This window comes from Erithacus rubecula (assembly GCF_903797595.1).
Source record: "Erithacus rubecula genome assembly, chromosome: Z".
NCBI lineage: Eukaryota > Metazoa > Chordata > Aves > Passeriformes > Muscicapidae > Erithacus > Erithacus rubecula.
The window spans coordinates 14,320,413-14,337,138 of record NC_136661.1 but is presented as its reverse complement, the minus strand read 5'-3'; the positions used below and the strand labels follow the sequence as shown (position 1 = coordinate 14,337,138).

General features: G+C 40.9%; 2 protein-coding genes across 3 annotated transcripts in view; one reads left to right on the top strand and one right to left on the bottom strand.

Moving 5' to 3' along the window:
- Positions 1 to 618, bottom strand: part of ERCC8 (ERCC excision repair 8, CSA ubiquitin ligase complex subunit) — a 33,734-nt gene extending 33,116 nt beyond the window's left edge. The window contains exon 1 of one of the 2 annotated variants that reach the window (XR_013777099.1): positions 451 to 618. Coding sequence is in view for 1 of the 2 variants with exons in the window: in XM_079329839.1 (XP_079185965.1) it covers positions 451 to 527 (77 nt within the window). In the remaining variant the exon portion in view is untranslated. The remainder of the gene's footprint in view (positions 1 to 450) is intronic. The other variant, XM_079329839.1, reaches the window with a different exon arrangement.
- A 32-nt stretch (positions 619 to 650) lies between these two features.
- The window catches only part of NDUFAF2 (NADH:ubiquinone oxidoreductase complex assembly factor 2), a 53,531-nt gene continuing 37,455 nt past the window's right edge, over positions 651 to 16,726 (top strand). Inside the window, exon 1 of the mRNA XM_079329840.1 lies at positions 651 to 906. Within this exon, the coding sequence (XP_079185966.1) occupies positions 780 to 906 (127 nt within the window). The 5' untranslated portion in view covers positions 651 to 779. The remainder of the gene's footprint in view (positions 907 to 16,726) is intronic.

Here is a 16,726-nt window from a genome sequence, read left to right as displayed (position 1 = left end):
AATATTAACAAATCCGTCTATGCTGCCATCACTTCCCACAAAAACCGCACATCTGATTCTTCTCCAACCTGCCAAAAGGCCGGGTTTGAGAAAAGGAAGGACGAGCAGATGGGAGCACAGGAGCATGACAAACACCTGCTTCCTCACAATGGAGCAGAGCCGCACGCAGACAGCACGGGCGGTAGCTCCGGGGCAGGAGGGAGGCACAGCTCGCTGCGCCGTGCACAAACACCGGGGCTGCTGACCCACCCGCCCCACAGCGCCGCGGCCGCACCCAGCGAGGCCTGCGTGCGCGCCGCTCCCCGCGCCGGGCCCCGCTCGGGCGACTGCGGCAGCGCAGCCCCTCGCCCCGCCGCGGGCCGGGCCAAGCGAGGCCCCGCGGCAGGGCGGAGCCAGGGGCTGCCGCTCCGGTGCTTCTCCTCGCAGGGAGACCCGCCCCGGCCCCGGTACCTCCGGGTGCGCTCGGCCCGGCGCAGCTGCGCGGGGTCGTCCAGCCCGGCCTGGCGAGCAGCCATGAGCGCCAACATGGCGGGAGCGCTCGGTCCGCTCTGCGCCGCGCCTCCATCTTGCGGCGGGCGCGGCCGGGATTGGCTCGGGCGGGCCGGCCCGCGCCAATGGCCAGCGGCGTAGCTGGCTCGCCCGGCGCCCATAGGCGGGACCGGAGCGGGCGCGGCGCTGCCGGGAAGCGGCGCTCCCGGGAAGCGGCGCTCGCTCCCCGTGTCCCCGTGTCGCCGTGTCCCCGGGCGGCAGCGCCGCGGCCTTGCCGTCGGGATCCCGGCATGAGCCGCGCCTGGCAGGCTCTCCGCGCTCTGCGGCTGCGGCTGGCGGGGCCTGCCAAGGAGCTGGTGGGCACCGACCAGTTCGGCAACAAGTACTACCGCGTGCCCAAGCACGAGAGCCGCGCAGGTACGCACCGGGGCCGCGCCGGGGGGAGCCGTGCCCCGCGCCCTGCTTGGCCCCTCAGCCGCCGCCCGCTGTCCGCTGCTGGCAGGGCGGCTGGACGGCGGCTGATAACAAATTGCAGTAACGCCAAGGAAAGTGCTGCTCATCGGGAAACACGCGCGCGTTTCTGGTGCTTTAATGCCAGACAAACCGTAGAGCCACTCACTGGAGGGTTTCAGAGCTCAGCCTGTACTAGGTAGGTAGGCAGTAATTCTTTGCTCTTATTGGTAATTTGGAGCGCTTTTACATAAGCTTTTAAAAGCTAGAGTGCAGAGAAGGGCAGTGGAGCTGGGGCAGGGTCTGGAGCACCAGAGCTGTGAGGAGCAGCTGAGGGGGCTGGGGGTGTTTATCCTGCAGAAAAGGAGGCTCAGGGGAGACCTTGTCACTCTCTACAGCTGCGTGACAGGAGGGTGTCACCAGGACTCGGCCCCTGTCTCGGGCAACTGCTGACACGGCTAGAGGAAATGCACCAGGGGAGGTTCAGCTGGACATTAGGAAGAATTTCTTCACAGAAAGGGCTGTTAAACAATGGAACGCCTGCCCAGGAAGTGGTGGAATCACCATCCCTGAAACTCAACTGAGTATTTTGGGGCCATCATTTGTTTAAATCACTTAGTGCTGTGGTTTGGTGGACATGGTACTGTTTGGTCATAGGTTGCACTTGGTGATCTCAGAGGTCTTTTCCAACCTAACTGGTTATGTCATTCTGTGAAAGTAATTCTTACATGTACGTTTATCCCACTGTTATAGAAAATACTTCTCTAGGTTTCCTCCCGTGTTCCAGGAGTCCAGATGCCCTTATGCTCGATGGATATACTACATTATAAATAATTCATGGAAGGGGGGAAGCTGACCAGGTGCACATGCTAAAATGTTTTGCTGTCCCCTTTCCTGGACAGCCTTGTTTGTCTGCTTGCTGTACTGCACATCTTTTGTATGACTGCATCAGATAGAGCATCCTGAGACTGTGGATACTTTTTGTTTGTTATTTTTCAGGATATGAAGAGAAACAGAAAGTCTGAGACTGTACAGTTACCTCATCACTACACCTGCTCTTTAGAAACACATCAGGTCTGCTGGAGTAATTTTCCCTTTAGAACAGTTCCCCTGACCTGTTTTGCCATGCAACTTCCTGAACAACTGGTAGTGGCTTAAAGCAAGTGTCAAACAAGAATCTGGGAAGAGATTGTGAACAGCTTTTTTTCAGTAGTGTGTTTTTTCTCAGGATTGATATGCTGTTGTAGTTAATATGACTCCAGGTTTTCTTGCTCTTGCTTTTAACCTTTAGTCTTCTCACTGCTGGGATTCATGCTGACTTTAAGGAGTCTTTGTCACCTCAAAAAAAGGCTTTGTCTTTTAGCAACGAGAAATAATGAAAAATACAGATTTCTTCTGTATGATTGTTGCAGTCTGTATTAGCTAGTTTAAAATTACTTCTATCGGAAATAATATTAGGTTTTTTTCCTTGCCATTAGTACTTATGCTGCTTATTTTCTGTGTCTTTGTCTCTGTGCTTTAGCTTGGCCTAAAAAACCCTTAATCATCCAGCATCAGCAAAAGACAGAACTCTTGACAGAAGTAAGCATGCCTACTGCTAACAACGAAGAAATTGATGTGTTTGTTTTTTTTTTTTTAATGAGAGTGTTCAAATGTTGGTTTTTATTCTGCTGATTTATCCTATGTTACAGTAGTTGATATTACTCACTGTTGGACATACTTGATCTTGAGCTGTGGGTTTTAACATTAGTCATTAAGGAGAGAGGAAAATAAGTAGAATGAAAGCAGCATCAGGCTTCAAAAAATTTTGAAAACAGGTAGGAAATACCCTGTGAATGTCTTGCGAAGAATCAGTGAAAACTCACATAGGACATATTATAGCTTTACCTCTTCCAGTGGTTAAAAGAACAAGTACAAATTATCCTAATGTGGGTGGAGGTCAGGAAGTATAGAAATAAATTAACTGGGCTAAATAATAAGTTTTTAGTGACCATAAAAGAAAAAAAACAGACCCTCCCTCCATGACTCATGTTAACTAGTATGAGTGCTGGAAAAATAGAGGAACAAGTAATATCTTCTAAGTACATTCACAAGGTGGTGAGTGAAAACAGATGTGAAATTATCAATTTGAGAATGTAGGTTTGTATCAATTTTTTTTTCTGCTTGGACAATACTTCAATTTTTTTTTGGACCTTTTTATGTGCAAAATTTAAGGATATGGGCAATGGAATTGCTATGCAGTTCATGACAGGCTAGCAACTATCCTTGGAATAGTCCTAAATGCTACCCTGTCAGATGCAGGGAGTCCACCAGCTGCCATTTAAAGGCAGAACTACTCAAAAGTTATAATGAGGCATTTGGATGAAGAACAATAAAGTATTTTTATTACATTTGGAGATCAAACTATGCAGGAGGAAATGGGAAGTAGGTGTGAGCATCTCATGGCAAGTCTCTGTCAAACTGTCATACAATTCAACTAGGGGACCGTCTGGAATCAAAACATGCCTGTTTATAAAGAAAGCCTATAATTTATTGGTTAAAGGGTTCTGAGAACAGGGATCTACACTACTGACAAATTGTCTGTAGTACAGCCTGTATCAAAGTATTGTGCTGTTACGAATTTAATTTCAGTGACCTCTAAATTTGGATACCCATTTTCTTCCTCCATTTCCAGTTGACAGACTGCCATCCACTTTCCTGACCAGATGGACTTCCTTGTGAATGTTCATTATCGTTTTAAGATGCAGTTCTCACTGACCTTTGTTGTTTAGGCTTATTTGGATGTAGGAGATTCTATTTCCACACACACTGGTTACTCATTTCCACTATAATTTGTGCCTTTACTTCTGTGAATTTAACATTTTTGCAGTGACAGTATAGAAAATATACGAGGTTTCATCTATTTAGAGCAGGGGAGTATGCCAATTCTCCCTCAGGCTTGTGGCTGAGCAGAAAAATCATTCTGACACTAGTGAAGTGATTACAGATGGGTGGTGGTAACTAACTGCCTGTCACAACATTTTTGAGCAGCATCCCCTGCTGTACAAACAGGGTCACACCTGGCATTTGTCGGCTTTTATAACTTTGTGAAGAAGTTTGCAGATATGGATGGTGAAGGTAATAGAAGTCGAGGAAGGTCTATAGAAGTTAACATGTATACAGAAAATTTCTGACCATCAGTTTTTAAAAGAAACTAGGAATTTAAAAGTGCTGAGAAAACAATGCTCTCTTTTTCAAGTGTTGTTCATTAGGAAGACCTGCTGCATGTATAATTCATGGCTCACCCTGTGTCCTAAGAATATAGAGATCAGTATGCAATTGGAGCAGCACTAGAAAGAAAACGAGTTGTAGAGGAAACCAGTGAGATGTTGTGTGCAAGTTTTGCTGCAAGGTCACTACAGTGTGTCTGCACCCTGCTTTGCTGTCTACCCTATGGATTTAGCTGTACTGAATTCTCTAAACTAGAAATGAATAAATAAAGATGAATTTGTATAAGTAAAAGTACTAAGTAATCAGTAGCATTATATATATATAAATTGTCCTGTATATCTGATTTAATCCAGTCTTCAGTACAAGTATGTACACTTTTTAATGAAAGTTAGAAAGATTTAAGGTTCTGCTGGACTAAAGGAATCCTCCATGATAGTTTTAGTTGCGCTTTGTTTCATGTCTTAAGTAATGGCCTGTCACCTTCCTCTGCATCAGAAGTTTAGAGCAGAATTCCTACTTTTCTTCAAAATGCTTTATAAAACACAGCTTTTTATTGGAGACTAGACTGAAACAGTCCTGTAATGTTTTATAAGGAATTCCAGAGGGTGGAAGAAGCAACAAATCTCCAAAGCATGTCTTCAGAGATAAAAGATACGGTTTTCTTCTGAGTCTGAATGTTAGCTTCCTCACTAACTGGAATGAAGTCTGAGGAAGAGATAGAAACTGGTTGCAATTGCATGGGGCATTTGTAACCTGATTATTGAGAATTGCTATTTACTGAACATTAAAAGTAGTTTCTCAAGTTAGTTTTCAAATGTTGGTGGAAAGCTAATATATTTTAGTTTTGCATATCCAATGTTAAGATACTAATGAAATACAGAATTCAAATATTGATTCCTTAATAGAAAACCAAATTTTAGAAGATTTCATTATCTTGGTTATGGAAATAATTCTATGGAGAAAGTGTGGGTTTGTTTTTTTTCCAGATACAGACTCTGACACCACAGTTTGTCCAGGTGGTGGCAACGTTGTTTCAAAAGCAGAAGAACAGCAGGTACTGACAGCTCTCCGATATCCTTTATTGAGAGATTATAGAATACAGACGTAGTTCTAAAATAATTGCATGTATATATGTGTACAGAAATGAAACTTGCACTACAGACTGCCATTTTCTAGGACAGTAATTCTGGAATGACAAAATAGCTTTTCGATCAGGTGATACTTTATGTAGCAAAACAATTAAATTTTGAAGACCTCATTGCAGATTATAAAAGCATTAATATTTGAAAAATTTGTTTGCAGTGATATAGAATATTTGTTTGTTTGCAGTGATATAGAATCATGAATGTATGAAAGACTTCCAAGTTCATGTAGTATAAACTTTGACCAAACACCATCATGTCAACTAAACCATAGTACTGAATGCCATGTCCAATTGTTTTGTCAACAGTTCCAGAGATGGTGACTCCACCATCCGTTCCAATGTTTAACAGCCCTTTCTGTGAAGAAATGCTTCCTAATGTCCAACCTGAACCTCCCCTGGTGCAACTTGAAGCTATTTCCTCTAGCCATGTCAGTAGTTGCCTGAGATAGGAGACCAACCCCTTGCTACACCCTGTCTGGCAGTTGTAGTGGTATAAGGTCACCCCTGAGCCTCCTTTTCTGCAGGATAAACACCCCCAGCCCCCTCAGCTGCTCCTCACAGCTCTGGTGCTCCAGACCCTGTCCCAGCTCCATTCCCTTCTCTGCACTCACTCCAGCCCCTCAGTGTCTCTCTTGCACTCAGGCCCAGAGCTGGACACAGCACTCGAGGTGTGGCCTCAGCAGTGCCCAGGACAGGGGGACAATCCCTGCCCTGCTCCTGCTGCCCACACTATTGCTGATCCAGCCAGGATGCCATTGGCCTTCTTGGCCCCTGGGCACACCCTGGCTCATGTTCAGCTGCTGCCACCAGCACCCCCAGCTCCTTTCCAGCCTCTCTGTCCCAGCCTGTGGCACTGCCTGGGGTTGTTGTGACCCAAGGGCAGGACCCAGCACTGGCCTTGTTGAACCTCACACCACTGGCCTTGGGCCATGATCCAGCCTGTGCAGATCCCTCCAAGAGATAACACTCCCATCCAACTTGGTGTCATCTGCAAACTCACTGACAGTGTATTAAATCCCCTCATTGACATCACCGGTAAGGAAATTGAACAGGGCTGACCCCAGTAAGGAGCTTTGGGTTACGCTGCTCGTAACCAGCCACCAGCAGGTCCTTACTCCATGCACCACCACTCCCTGGACTCAACTATCCAGACAGTTTATAGTGAGGTAAGTGCATCTGTCCGAGTGCCAGTGCCAGCATTTACAGGAGATTGCCCTGGGACATGCTGTTGAGAGCTTTACTGAAGTGGGAGCAGATAACATCCATAGCCTTTCTCTCATCCACTAAGCGGCTCACCTGGTCATTAAGGGGGATCAAGTTGGTCAAGCAGGACTTGCCTTTCCTAAACTCATGCTAGCTGGACCTGATCCCCTCATTCTCCTGGACGTGCTGCATGAGAGCACTCATGATAATCTGTTCCATATGTTTTTCCTTTATCTGCCAGAAGCAAACTGGAAAGAGGCAGAGTATGTTAATTTCTCTGACTTGAAAAACCAGGAATAGCAATAAGTAGTCATGCAGACAGGTACTAGCTTCCATATGATATGGCCATTGCTACAGCCAGGTTTGATCTTTAGTGTGTATATTTGTATTAAACTGAGATGCTGATCTTGTTGAATTCTGTTGTTTAGGTTTCTTTGCCAAAAAATCAGGTAGTAAAAACTAAAATTTTAAAAAAATTCCTTGTGTTAGTTACTCTTTTCTATGGTATATATAGAGAAAAAGGTGGTGTAGTACTAGAAAGATAGATGTTTTTAATAGGTGGAAAAAATCTTAGCAGTGTTTCAATTATGGCAGTTTGAACACGTGACACGTGTAAAGCTGAGAGTAATAGGGCTGAGTGTGTTGCAGACATAATCATTATATCAATCAGGATTGTTGGCATATCATCATGCCTGCTTTGTGACTAAATTCCATGCCTTCTATTATTCTGAAATACAAAGAGAATTCAACTTACTTGCTAGTTCCAAAGGGGAAAAATATGCATAAAAAGAACAAATTGTGCTACTATGGAAAGTTTTAGGGTTTGAAATCATGTTCAGAAATGAAAGAACAGTTTTTACAGAAGAAAGTCCAAGTATGTCAGTAGCAAGTACAGGAAGTTTTTCTAATATATGTGTATAATTAATTTCAGTGCATTGTTTACATGAATTTGTTAAACAAGATTATAAATACTGAATACATGCATTATTATTATTATTTGTGATTCTGATGTGAAAATTTACAGTGTCCATTTTTTGTGATGTATCTTTTTTTAGGAATTGTTTGTTACTGTAAAATAAGAATGCAAATAAAATTAAGCATTTAAATAAAAGTAGTGGGGCTACCCACCAGTGATGTAATTTTAAAAAAGGAGATAAAATGCCAAGGAGCTTAACAAAAGAGTTCAGTTGAGAAACCATAAGGTTAAAAATAGCTAAGTAATGTTAGCATGCTACCCTATGGACCACTTTAACCTTTTAAGGTTTTCCTGTAGAATAGAGAAGATGGTCAAGAATTAGATCTGGCTTCTGCTTTGTGCAAGACGTTTATTGCATTCATTTCATGAGTCTTTAAAATAGCAAAGTTTCTGTCACCAGAGGCTTTATAGTTTTAAGGTCAGGTTTGCTGATGGAAGAACTGCTTTGCTTGAGGAGAGGGAAGAATCAGTTTCATATGCAGGCCCTGGACACAGGGGATCCACATAAGGGAAGAACACTGAGAAATTAATAGGACAGGTTGAGGGAGTGGAAATGATGAAACAGATCTTGAATTCTTAGTGTCCCTTGTTTATGGCCATATATGTTATTTCAATAACAATATACTATTGAATATGTTATTTGAAATAGCATATTGCAATTTCATCCTTGAAGTGAAAGAGTGATTTGACTAGCCTCTTTCAACTAAATGATCTGGAGACACCATCAGCAGGAATTGCAGTCAGTATGAAATTTAGAAGAGGTCAAAGAAAAAGTGGACTCTGACAGAATTCTGTAGGGAGTGGTCAGTGCTGTAGGAACTGAAAATGTCACTAGCTTTGTAGTAGGCACATATACTGATTGATATTTTGTGTCTGTAAGAGGGATATCAAACACCAGGATGAAGAAAAGTTAGTGCAGACAACTACAAGCAGGAAGATAGATTGGAAAGATACATAGCAATATACAGCAGGATGTTCACTGAACATACCATCTGCCACAGGTGTTACTGAACAAGTGATATTTCTTCAAATAGAAGTCTGTACAGCAGTGGGGGAAGATGTTGGAAAATTCTTTAAATTTTAGCACAGTAACGTATTGTTCCAATACTCATGGTTAGTGCTTAGTTTTGTACGACACAGTGCTTAGTACAAATACCAGAGATCAATGTGGCCTTGTCCTAATTCCTAAGTCTTGTGACACCTAATGCTTCAATGTTAATTTATATTAGTAATTAATATGTACTAGTTGATGTCTCTGTTTTGAGAACAGAGATAGAGCACTGGAATATGGAATGATAAGAGAAGTGCATCATGACCTGACAACATATTTGAGATAGACTCAAGGGAAGGAGATTCGTCAGACAATCCAGGGCCCTAAAAGGGAATTTTAAGGAATGGAATGTTCCCAAATGACCACAAGAAGACCCTCAAAAGACTCATAGCCAAATAAATTTGGGCTAGAGGGGAATCTCTCTTTTTTGGCACCTGGATCACCTTCTTACCCTTGTTCTTTATTTTACTTTGGTGTCTGCGGAGTTTTACCTCCCGCATATTCTTACTCTTCTCTGGTTGCAATTTCATCTGTGCAGTAACTTTTTTTCCTTCTTAAGTGTGTTAAACCAGAGGTGCCACCAGTGTTGTTGACCAGCAGTGAGTCTGTCCTGGAGCTGTTTGGCATTGCCTCTGTCAGACATGGGAGAGCTTCTCATCCTGTTGCCATTTCCCTCCACTAACAGAACCTTTGTATGTGTGTGTATGTGCATACACACACACACATACACACACATACACTCATATATATATACACATACATATATATGACAATGACATTATTATAGTCAAGAATACCCCAATTTAACAGTTGTAACAGGAAGATATGCAGTGTAGTGAGGAAACTCAGATAAGGAAATTGACCTCTTTCATATCATGTTTTGCTCTCTGGATTATAATGTGCTACCCAAAGATTGATAGCAGTCAAGGTGAAGGTTCTGCCTGAATCAGGAGGAATTCATCCAGGAGTATAGTTCATCTTTGATTCATTCAAAGGTTAGTAATGGTGGTTTGATAACTAAATTTACTGCTGCATTGTTAAATTTAAGTCAGCTGAATATTGCTATTGTTTCTCTGAATGTACAGTGTGTAAGTGAAATTCTAAGTCTTGTCTTAATTCAGCATCTTCAATACAATAAGTTGGTACTCAGAGGAGACTGCTGGCTGCTTCTGCATGTTGTCCTGTAAAACAGACCTACTGATTAGGAATTGAGGAAATGGGAAGTAAAGTTCCCAGCACTCAGAATGTCAAGATCTGTGTTTTCCAGTAGGACTGCTGGCATTTATCTGGAGCAGATGCATCCAGTAACAGGGTACTAAAGGAACACTTGCTCCTCTGATCAGATGGTCACGAACGATTTAATTGCTAACAGCAGCAGTTAAGTGGGGGGACACACACTCACAAAACCATAGACAATTTTAAAAGACCTTGCAATTAAGGATAATAGGTGTTGTCTGCTTGGTCATCCTGCACTCTCACTCAAAATGGTCTTTTCTACGACTTTTCCAGACTAGCACAATGCTAGCCAGCAAGTTCAGTGTTAGCCTAATTTGTATCTAGAAGCTTTCCTTGTTCTCCTATCAACAAGCCTTCATTTTGTGTTGAAAGATGCTGAAAAACAGATAAGCCTGTTTCATGCACAAGAGCTTCATTGCTGTATGAGATTTGTGAAAGGTTCAGGCAGAGCAAGGGAGAAGCCATAGGGCTGTTTATTACCAGGAGACTAGGAAGACTTTAAATATGCCTGAAAAGGGCTGGAGTTGATGTTTAGCCATCAGATCTTATATACTTGTACTTTAGAAATGGTGGCTTTTCCCTATTTGTTAGTTACATTGCTGGTTAGTGTTGTCATCACAATATTGAAACAACTAAAGCTTCAGATGGGCTGGTCCTCCAGAAACATTTAAAAAGTTTGGTATTGTGTCAACAGCCTCTAATTGTGGAACTATGAATATTTCAGACATAGTGACACAACTTTCATAAGCTGTTAAAATATATGTTTTCCTATTTTTAGTCAGTTAGGAAATGTTTTTTAATAAATGATGGCTTGATTATAGTCAGAATCATCTTTTTTTTGCTCTTTTACTACCTAATTTTTTTTTAAATGCAAACTTTGTATGGTTTTCCATCAGAAATGAGACAAAACTTATTCCTTTTAAGTCAATGACAGAATGTCTGTTATATTCCAGAACGTCACTTTTTGCCATTTTTCCAAAACACCTATTGAGACAGTTCTGTATTTAAATGGTAGATTTAATGCAGATAGTGTGTTCTGGTGTTTAAACCAATATATAAACACAAATTGTAAATACTTCATCTAGGCAATGTAATAGAAACACTGAACTCTAAAATTGCAAAAATTTAAACTGCTAATGGTTTCATTTCCTGCAAAACTACTTGGCTATATTAAAATTGTCATCCATGTTTATTTGTGTGATGAAGTAAATCTCTGGTCTAAGAGTTAGTAGAGTCTAGTTTTTCTGCCAAAACACAGTAGTCCTCTTTCTTCCTCTGCCTGCTCACATCTGCTGTCTTGTACTCATTACAAGTGTTTGTTCAGCCTTGTGCTAAGCTTGTTGTCTGTCTAGTGTGCTGATTTTTTTCAGCAAGGGGAGTTACTTGGTCTGGTTCATGGCACAAGCTGTGTAAAGAGCTAAAAAGCATCCAGAAATGAGAACAATCCAGGTTGGCTACTTTCTGTGGCTCCTCCAGTTTGAAATGCTAGTTGAACTGCTAATCCAGGTAATTCTAGTCATTCTAAAAATTCAAAGGCTGTATTTTTACCTATGTGTGGATATTTGCAAATGCTGGTATTGTTTTTATAGTTCCCATTTGTAATAGCAATAGAACTTTGCCACTGTAGTCTTATACAAAGCAAAAGTCTAAATCAAACCTATGTAATGATTATAAAACAATCAAAAGAGTGATTTTAGAAATAAGTTGTGATTATTATCTGTTCGGGGGTTTTTTTGTTTGTTTTTTTGCTACTCAGTGTAATACCTTGTATCTGTGTAACAGTTTCTTCAGATCAAAATTGAGACATTTTTCTGTGCTACTAAAATGCACTTGATATTTCTATATGGGTGTTTTCTAATTTCAGGGGAAAAAAATTACTTAGTCTATCCCTGATTTGAGAACCAAGAATCAGTATCCATAAGCATTGACAATGGTTCAGTGTAGCATCCAAAACTTCATAGGTTGTTCATGAAATAATTAAGTGGGAGATGACAGGTAGTTTATGTAATCAGCTGGTTTTGTGACATTTTCATAATCTCAAATTGAAAAGACATGCTGTGTAAGCAATTTCTGAGCCAGAGCTGGCAAATGGGCAGCTGCGGATTTGAGTCTGACTCAGATATGTAATAGCATGGGAAAAAATAAAAAAACCTGGAGCCAGAGTCTGTTGTGACCCTGAAGGTGAAATGAGGTTGACTGTTGATTAACATGAGTTCGTCATTGATGAAAGGGAGATACCTTATTCAACCTTTACCTTCTCTTCCTCGAGCTGACAATAGCATTCATGAGAACTGTTGCTGAGCTAGTTTAAAAAGTTGAACGTGTGGTTGCATGTGTTAAGAAGGTGGGACAAAGAAAGAGAGTGTAGGCTTTGAGCTAAAGGTGGGGTGGGAGACTGGTGGCTCTGGCTGGAGGAACCTAGAAGACTGCCAGGGGAACACGTGCCTCCTTATGTAGCTTACTACTCCTTAGTGGTTCTATAAGATTACTGATGAGTTTCTGATTTTTGTTTTGTCTTAGATTAAAACAGATATCTGGTATGAAAAATAAGTGGTAATATTTGCTGAAATAGGAAGCTTACTATGATTTATTGCTATGATTACAGGGTTTTGGCAAGTACATTTAACTGTTTTTCCATTCTGGGAGAAGCCATTTAACCCTGTCATAAGAAGAGAAGATTATCAAATTGAGTATTTTAACAAGCTTTATAGAAACTTTTTGTTTGAATGTCTGCTGTAAGTTTTTTGTGGTCTGTGCAGATCTTGTACAATAGTAAGGTAATGCTTCTGAGGAGCTCCTTGTGCGTTCCAGACCAGGACTTCCCTCTGAGAGCAGAAAGAAGTGAGGAAGGCATGGTCTCTTGCAGAGCATATGAGATTTTAGACTTTTGCAACAGGCACAGTATTCTCAAGTGTGACTAACTCCATCCTCTGAAACAGACTATAGGTATTCGCAAAGAGGTGTTATTATTTTCCGGAGTAATTAATCAGTTAATTGATTTTCTGTGCAGCAAGACAGTTCAGTAGAGTCCATAAGCCTGATTCTTCCATGTCCTTTGGTTGTTCACATCTTCCCCTCAGTAAAGGAAAGTTGGCTAATCCAAACCAGAGTTAGAGGCCTTGAATGCCTAACCATACCAGCCTACCAAAACAGTTTCAATGTACCAGGAAACCAGCAGCATGCTTGTTCTATAAACACATGCTTGTTCTATAAGCCACAAATTAATTGTTGTATATTAGATTTGCTTTAATAATATTGAGGTAGCTGGTGAACAGACTATTGAAGTAAAGAAATATGCATGTGTCACCCAAGCACCTTGGAGCCATTTACAGTTATGTCTAAAAATTAAAGAGAGCTTCAATTAGTTACACATCCTGACCTGTCTCCTGAGTGACAGCTTTACACTGTCTCTTGCCGTCTGTTTTTTGCAAATTATGGATGTATGTCTAAACTTTAGCACAAAGGGTTGTCATCAAACTATCTTGTAGTAATACATTTGTAAGTTATTGAAGGACATAAGACATCAGGTTTTTCAATATGCATTACTATTTCATGACCCAAAAAAGACTACATTGAGTTTTACCACAGCATTGGTTAGGTTATAGGTATTGTTTAGCTGGCCATTAAAGGGAGTCACTTATCACAACTGCTATGGTTGGGGGAGCTACAGAGTAGGGGCAGACACTCATGTTGTTCTACCCAAGGGAAAATGGAGATCTCTCAGAGTCTATTGCACTGGTTGTCCAATATAAAAGATGATCTAAGTTTTCACCTGAGGGCCTTCTGCTATCTTACTGCTGTTGCTCCTGAACTTTACCATGAAGAACTTTAGGAAAGTAGAGATGTACTTTCTTGAGTTTCCCACCTTGCCTCTCTTTTGGATAAGAAAAAAGAATCAGGTGATGGGTGAAGATGGAAATTCATTTTCAAGCATTTGTATTAGCTACTCCTTGCTAAAGTTTATGAATCTGTTCTGATGGAAAAACTATTATGTGGAATGCTTTTTTTGCCTTGAAATGTTTCCAAAGACTTCTGCATCTTGAAAAAATTGGTTTGAGTTGTCTTTAAAAGTCTAAAAGAGCAAGAAGTTTAGATATAAACTTAGTTTCAGACTGCTTACCAACATCCATATACTTACCATGCAAACATACATTCTGTAATCTGGTTTGTGGTAAATGTTTACAGCATGGCTGTAATGGAAATGCCGGCGCGAAGTTGCATTACTTCTGTTAATCAAGACAAAGGAACTGGGGATTAAAATACACCAACTTTCAGGCTGTGTCCTCTTTTGAGCTGAAAGGCATTGTATTTGTTCTCAAGTGTTCTTGAATCCCTGTAACTGTATTACCCTGGTGTAGAGCACATAAAGGAAATCTTTCTTTGGTAGCAAGGTATAGCATAACATGAAGCAGGACTACAACTATATAAATGTAAATGGACAATTAGGTGTAAATAAACTGTGTGAGCTAGAAGAGAAGAAATTGATAATCTGTTATAGTAAGACAGTGGAAACCAAAGACAGACTCTGTGTGATGCTGTGTCCAGTTTGAATGTGTGAAGTGCAAATGCAGGTCTTCTTTATAGATGGGTGAAAGAAGGAAATAAATTGAACCTGCTGTTCTATAAAACTGGTTTGGTTTTTTTTTTTCTTCTGTTGGCAAACATCCTGAGATTAAGTCTGGCTTCAGTGTCTAGCTTCTTGGCTCTTTAGGTGTAATAGATGTATTTGATAAAATAGTTAGGCATTACTTAATGATAAAATCAATGCTGCTAGATCATGTGTTCTGATGTTATCAAGTGAGGATTTATGGAGGCTTGTGGTTTAACCCCAGGCAGCCACCAAGTCCCATGCAGCTGCTTGCTTCCTCCCCTACCAGCAGAATCAGGGTAAGAATTGAAAGGGTAAAAACTGGAAAACTTGAGGGGTGAGATAAAGACAGTTCAGTTGGGAAAGTGAGTAGAAAATGTATAGAAAAAAATCAGCCATCTCAGGATAGCAGCATAATGGTTACTGAGGAAAATAAATGCTATCACTCCAAACATCCTTCCCCCTTACTCCTTTTTGCCCCCACTTTATATGCTGAACATGATGTCACAGGGTCTGGAATATCCCTCTGGTCATCTGGGGTCACCTGTCCTGGCTGTGTCTCCTCCCAGCCTCCCAAGCATGCCAAGACCCCTCACCAGTGTGGCAGTATGAGAAGCAGAAAAGGCCTTGGACCTGTGTGAGCTCTGCTCAGCAATAACAAAAGCATCTCTGTATTATGAACCACATGGTTCAGCACAAATCCAAAACACAACCCCATACCAGTCAAGAAAATTACCTCTATTCCAGCCAAAACCAGCACAAGGCTACTAAGTGAATTATAGACAGACATCTTGACTCATGCACTGACATTGCTCAGTGTAATGCAATAACATTGATGGTTCCTTGTCATTTTTCTATCAGCTTCCCTTACTATATCTTTCTCCCTTCAGGTGTTTAAAAGCAAACAAAAAAGTAAGTTAAGGAATCTCAAACATTTAACTTCCTCCATACTGCAGATTCATTATCTGTAGCTGGATGTTTTCTATCTTCCATATTCTACCAAACAAAATAAATACTTTGCAAAGAAGCACCTTCTCCTGAAACTAGAAGAAAAATAATTAAATCGGAAGAATAGTGAAGTTCAGTTTCTGCTGGTGAAATATATTTGTTTATATAAAGTTATTTCAAATTTTTGCTCTTGTAGAAGGAAAACACCTGCTATAGAACTACTTCAAAATTTTCTGTACTGCTGAGGAACGAACAAAAGCAATATATACTTCTATTTTATCTTCCTGGTTATTGGCACAATTTTTACCACCTGTATTGTTTAAATTTATTTTCAGATTTTTATTATGCCTGAACAGTGTCTCACATCTCTATTACCTGCTTGGTCATTGAGATGGGAGGATAACCTTTATTCAAGGTGCTGAAAATTGATGCTTAAGAAGAGGCACTGTAGTAGATATGGATAGTAATGGCCATCATTATTAGCAAAAACACTTATGGTAGATATTTTATGCATCACATCAAATAGAAGGTAAAAAAAACTTTGAAATTACTTTGTGGATATGGAGTTCTTCCATTTAGTGAAGAAGACAGAAAATGGATTTTGCTGGATTGATACAGACCCATATGTGATAGAAATCCACCTATCTCAGGCTGTAGGAAGAGGAGAAGGGTACAGAGGAGAGTCCTCCTTGCACAGGAATTTGAAAATGAAGTACACTGTAGTCCAAGGGAAAAACAAACCTTGTAGAGTGTCTAAAGACACAGTTAGTTCCCACAGTTCATGACCAAATAACCAATCTTTGCAGCAGTGTTATAAATTCATGAGTAGGGTGGGATGCATGTGCCATGTCAAGGAAAAGTTATGTTATTGTAGTTGTGCCTGAATGGCAGATTTAGCAGTGTGGAAAGTCAGGAAAGTCTTCATGAAAGTACCTTACACAGAAAGAACCTACACATTGGAGAGAAATCCTGAGGACCAGAAAGCAAAGAGGAGAATGATGGCATTTATCATGAATATGTGGAAAGAGGATAATAAGTTGTGGTTTAGACATGCTACTTTTTATATGAATGTTATACACGTATTTGGGGGAGCCAGAGAGAGAGAGAAAGAGCGAGAGATGGTAAGAAGGCAAGACTAAACTCTTAGTAGAGAGGAATTTGCTTCTGTGTGCAAGATGGTGAACAGTAATAGAAAACTCAGCAGAGCTGTGGAAGGTGCTTAGCAGTAATTTGAATCAAAAAGAAATAGTAGAAGTGATTTGAGTTAGGTTGTGGTATCTGTACTACAAGTACTTTTCTGAAGGGTGTTTGTGTTGCAAAGATTGTCTCCAGAGGTGAAACACAGGAAGACAAGAGGGGATGAAGGGCAGGCAGTTCCATGAGGTCTTTTAAGTACTGCAAGATAATTATGAGTTGCATATTTCTGAGAGT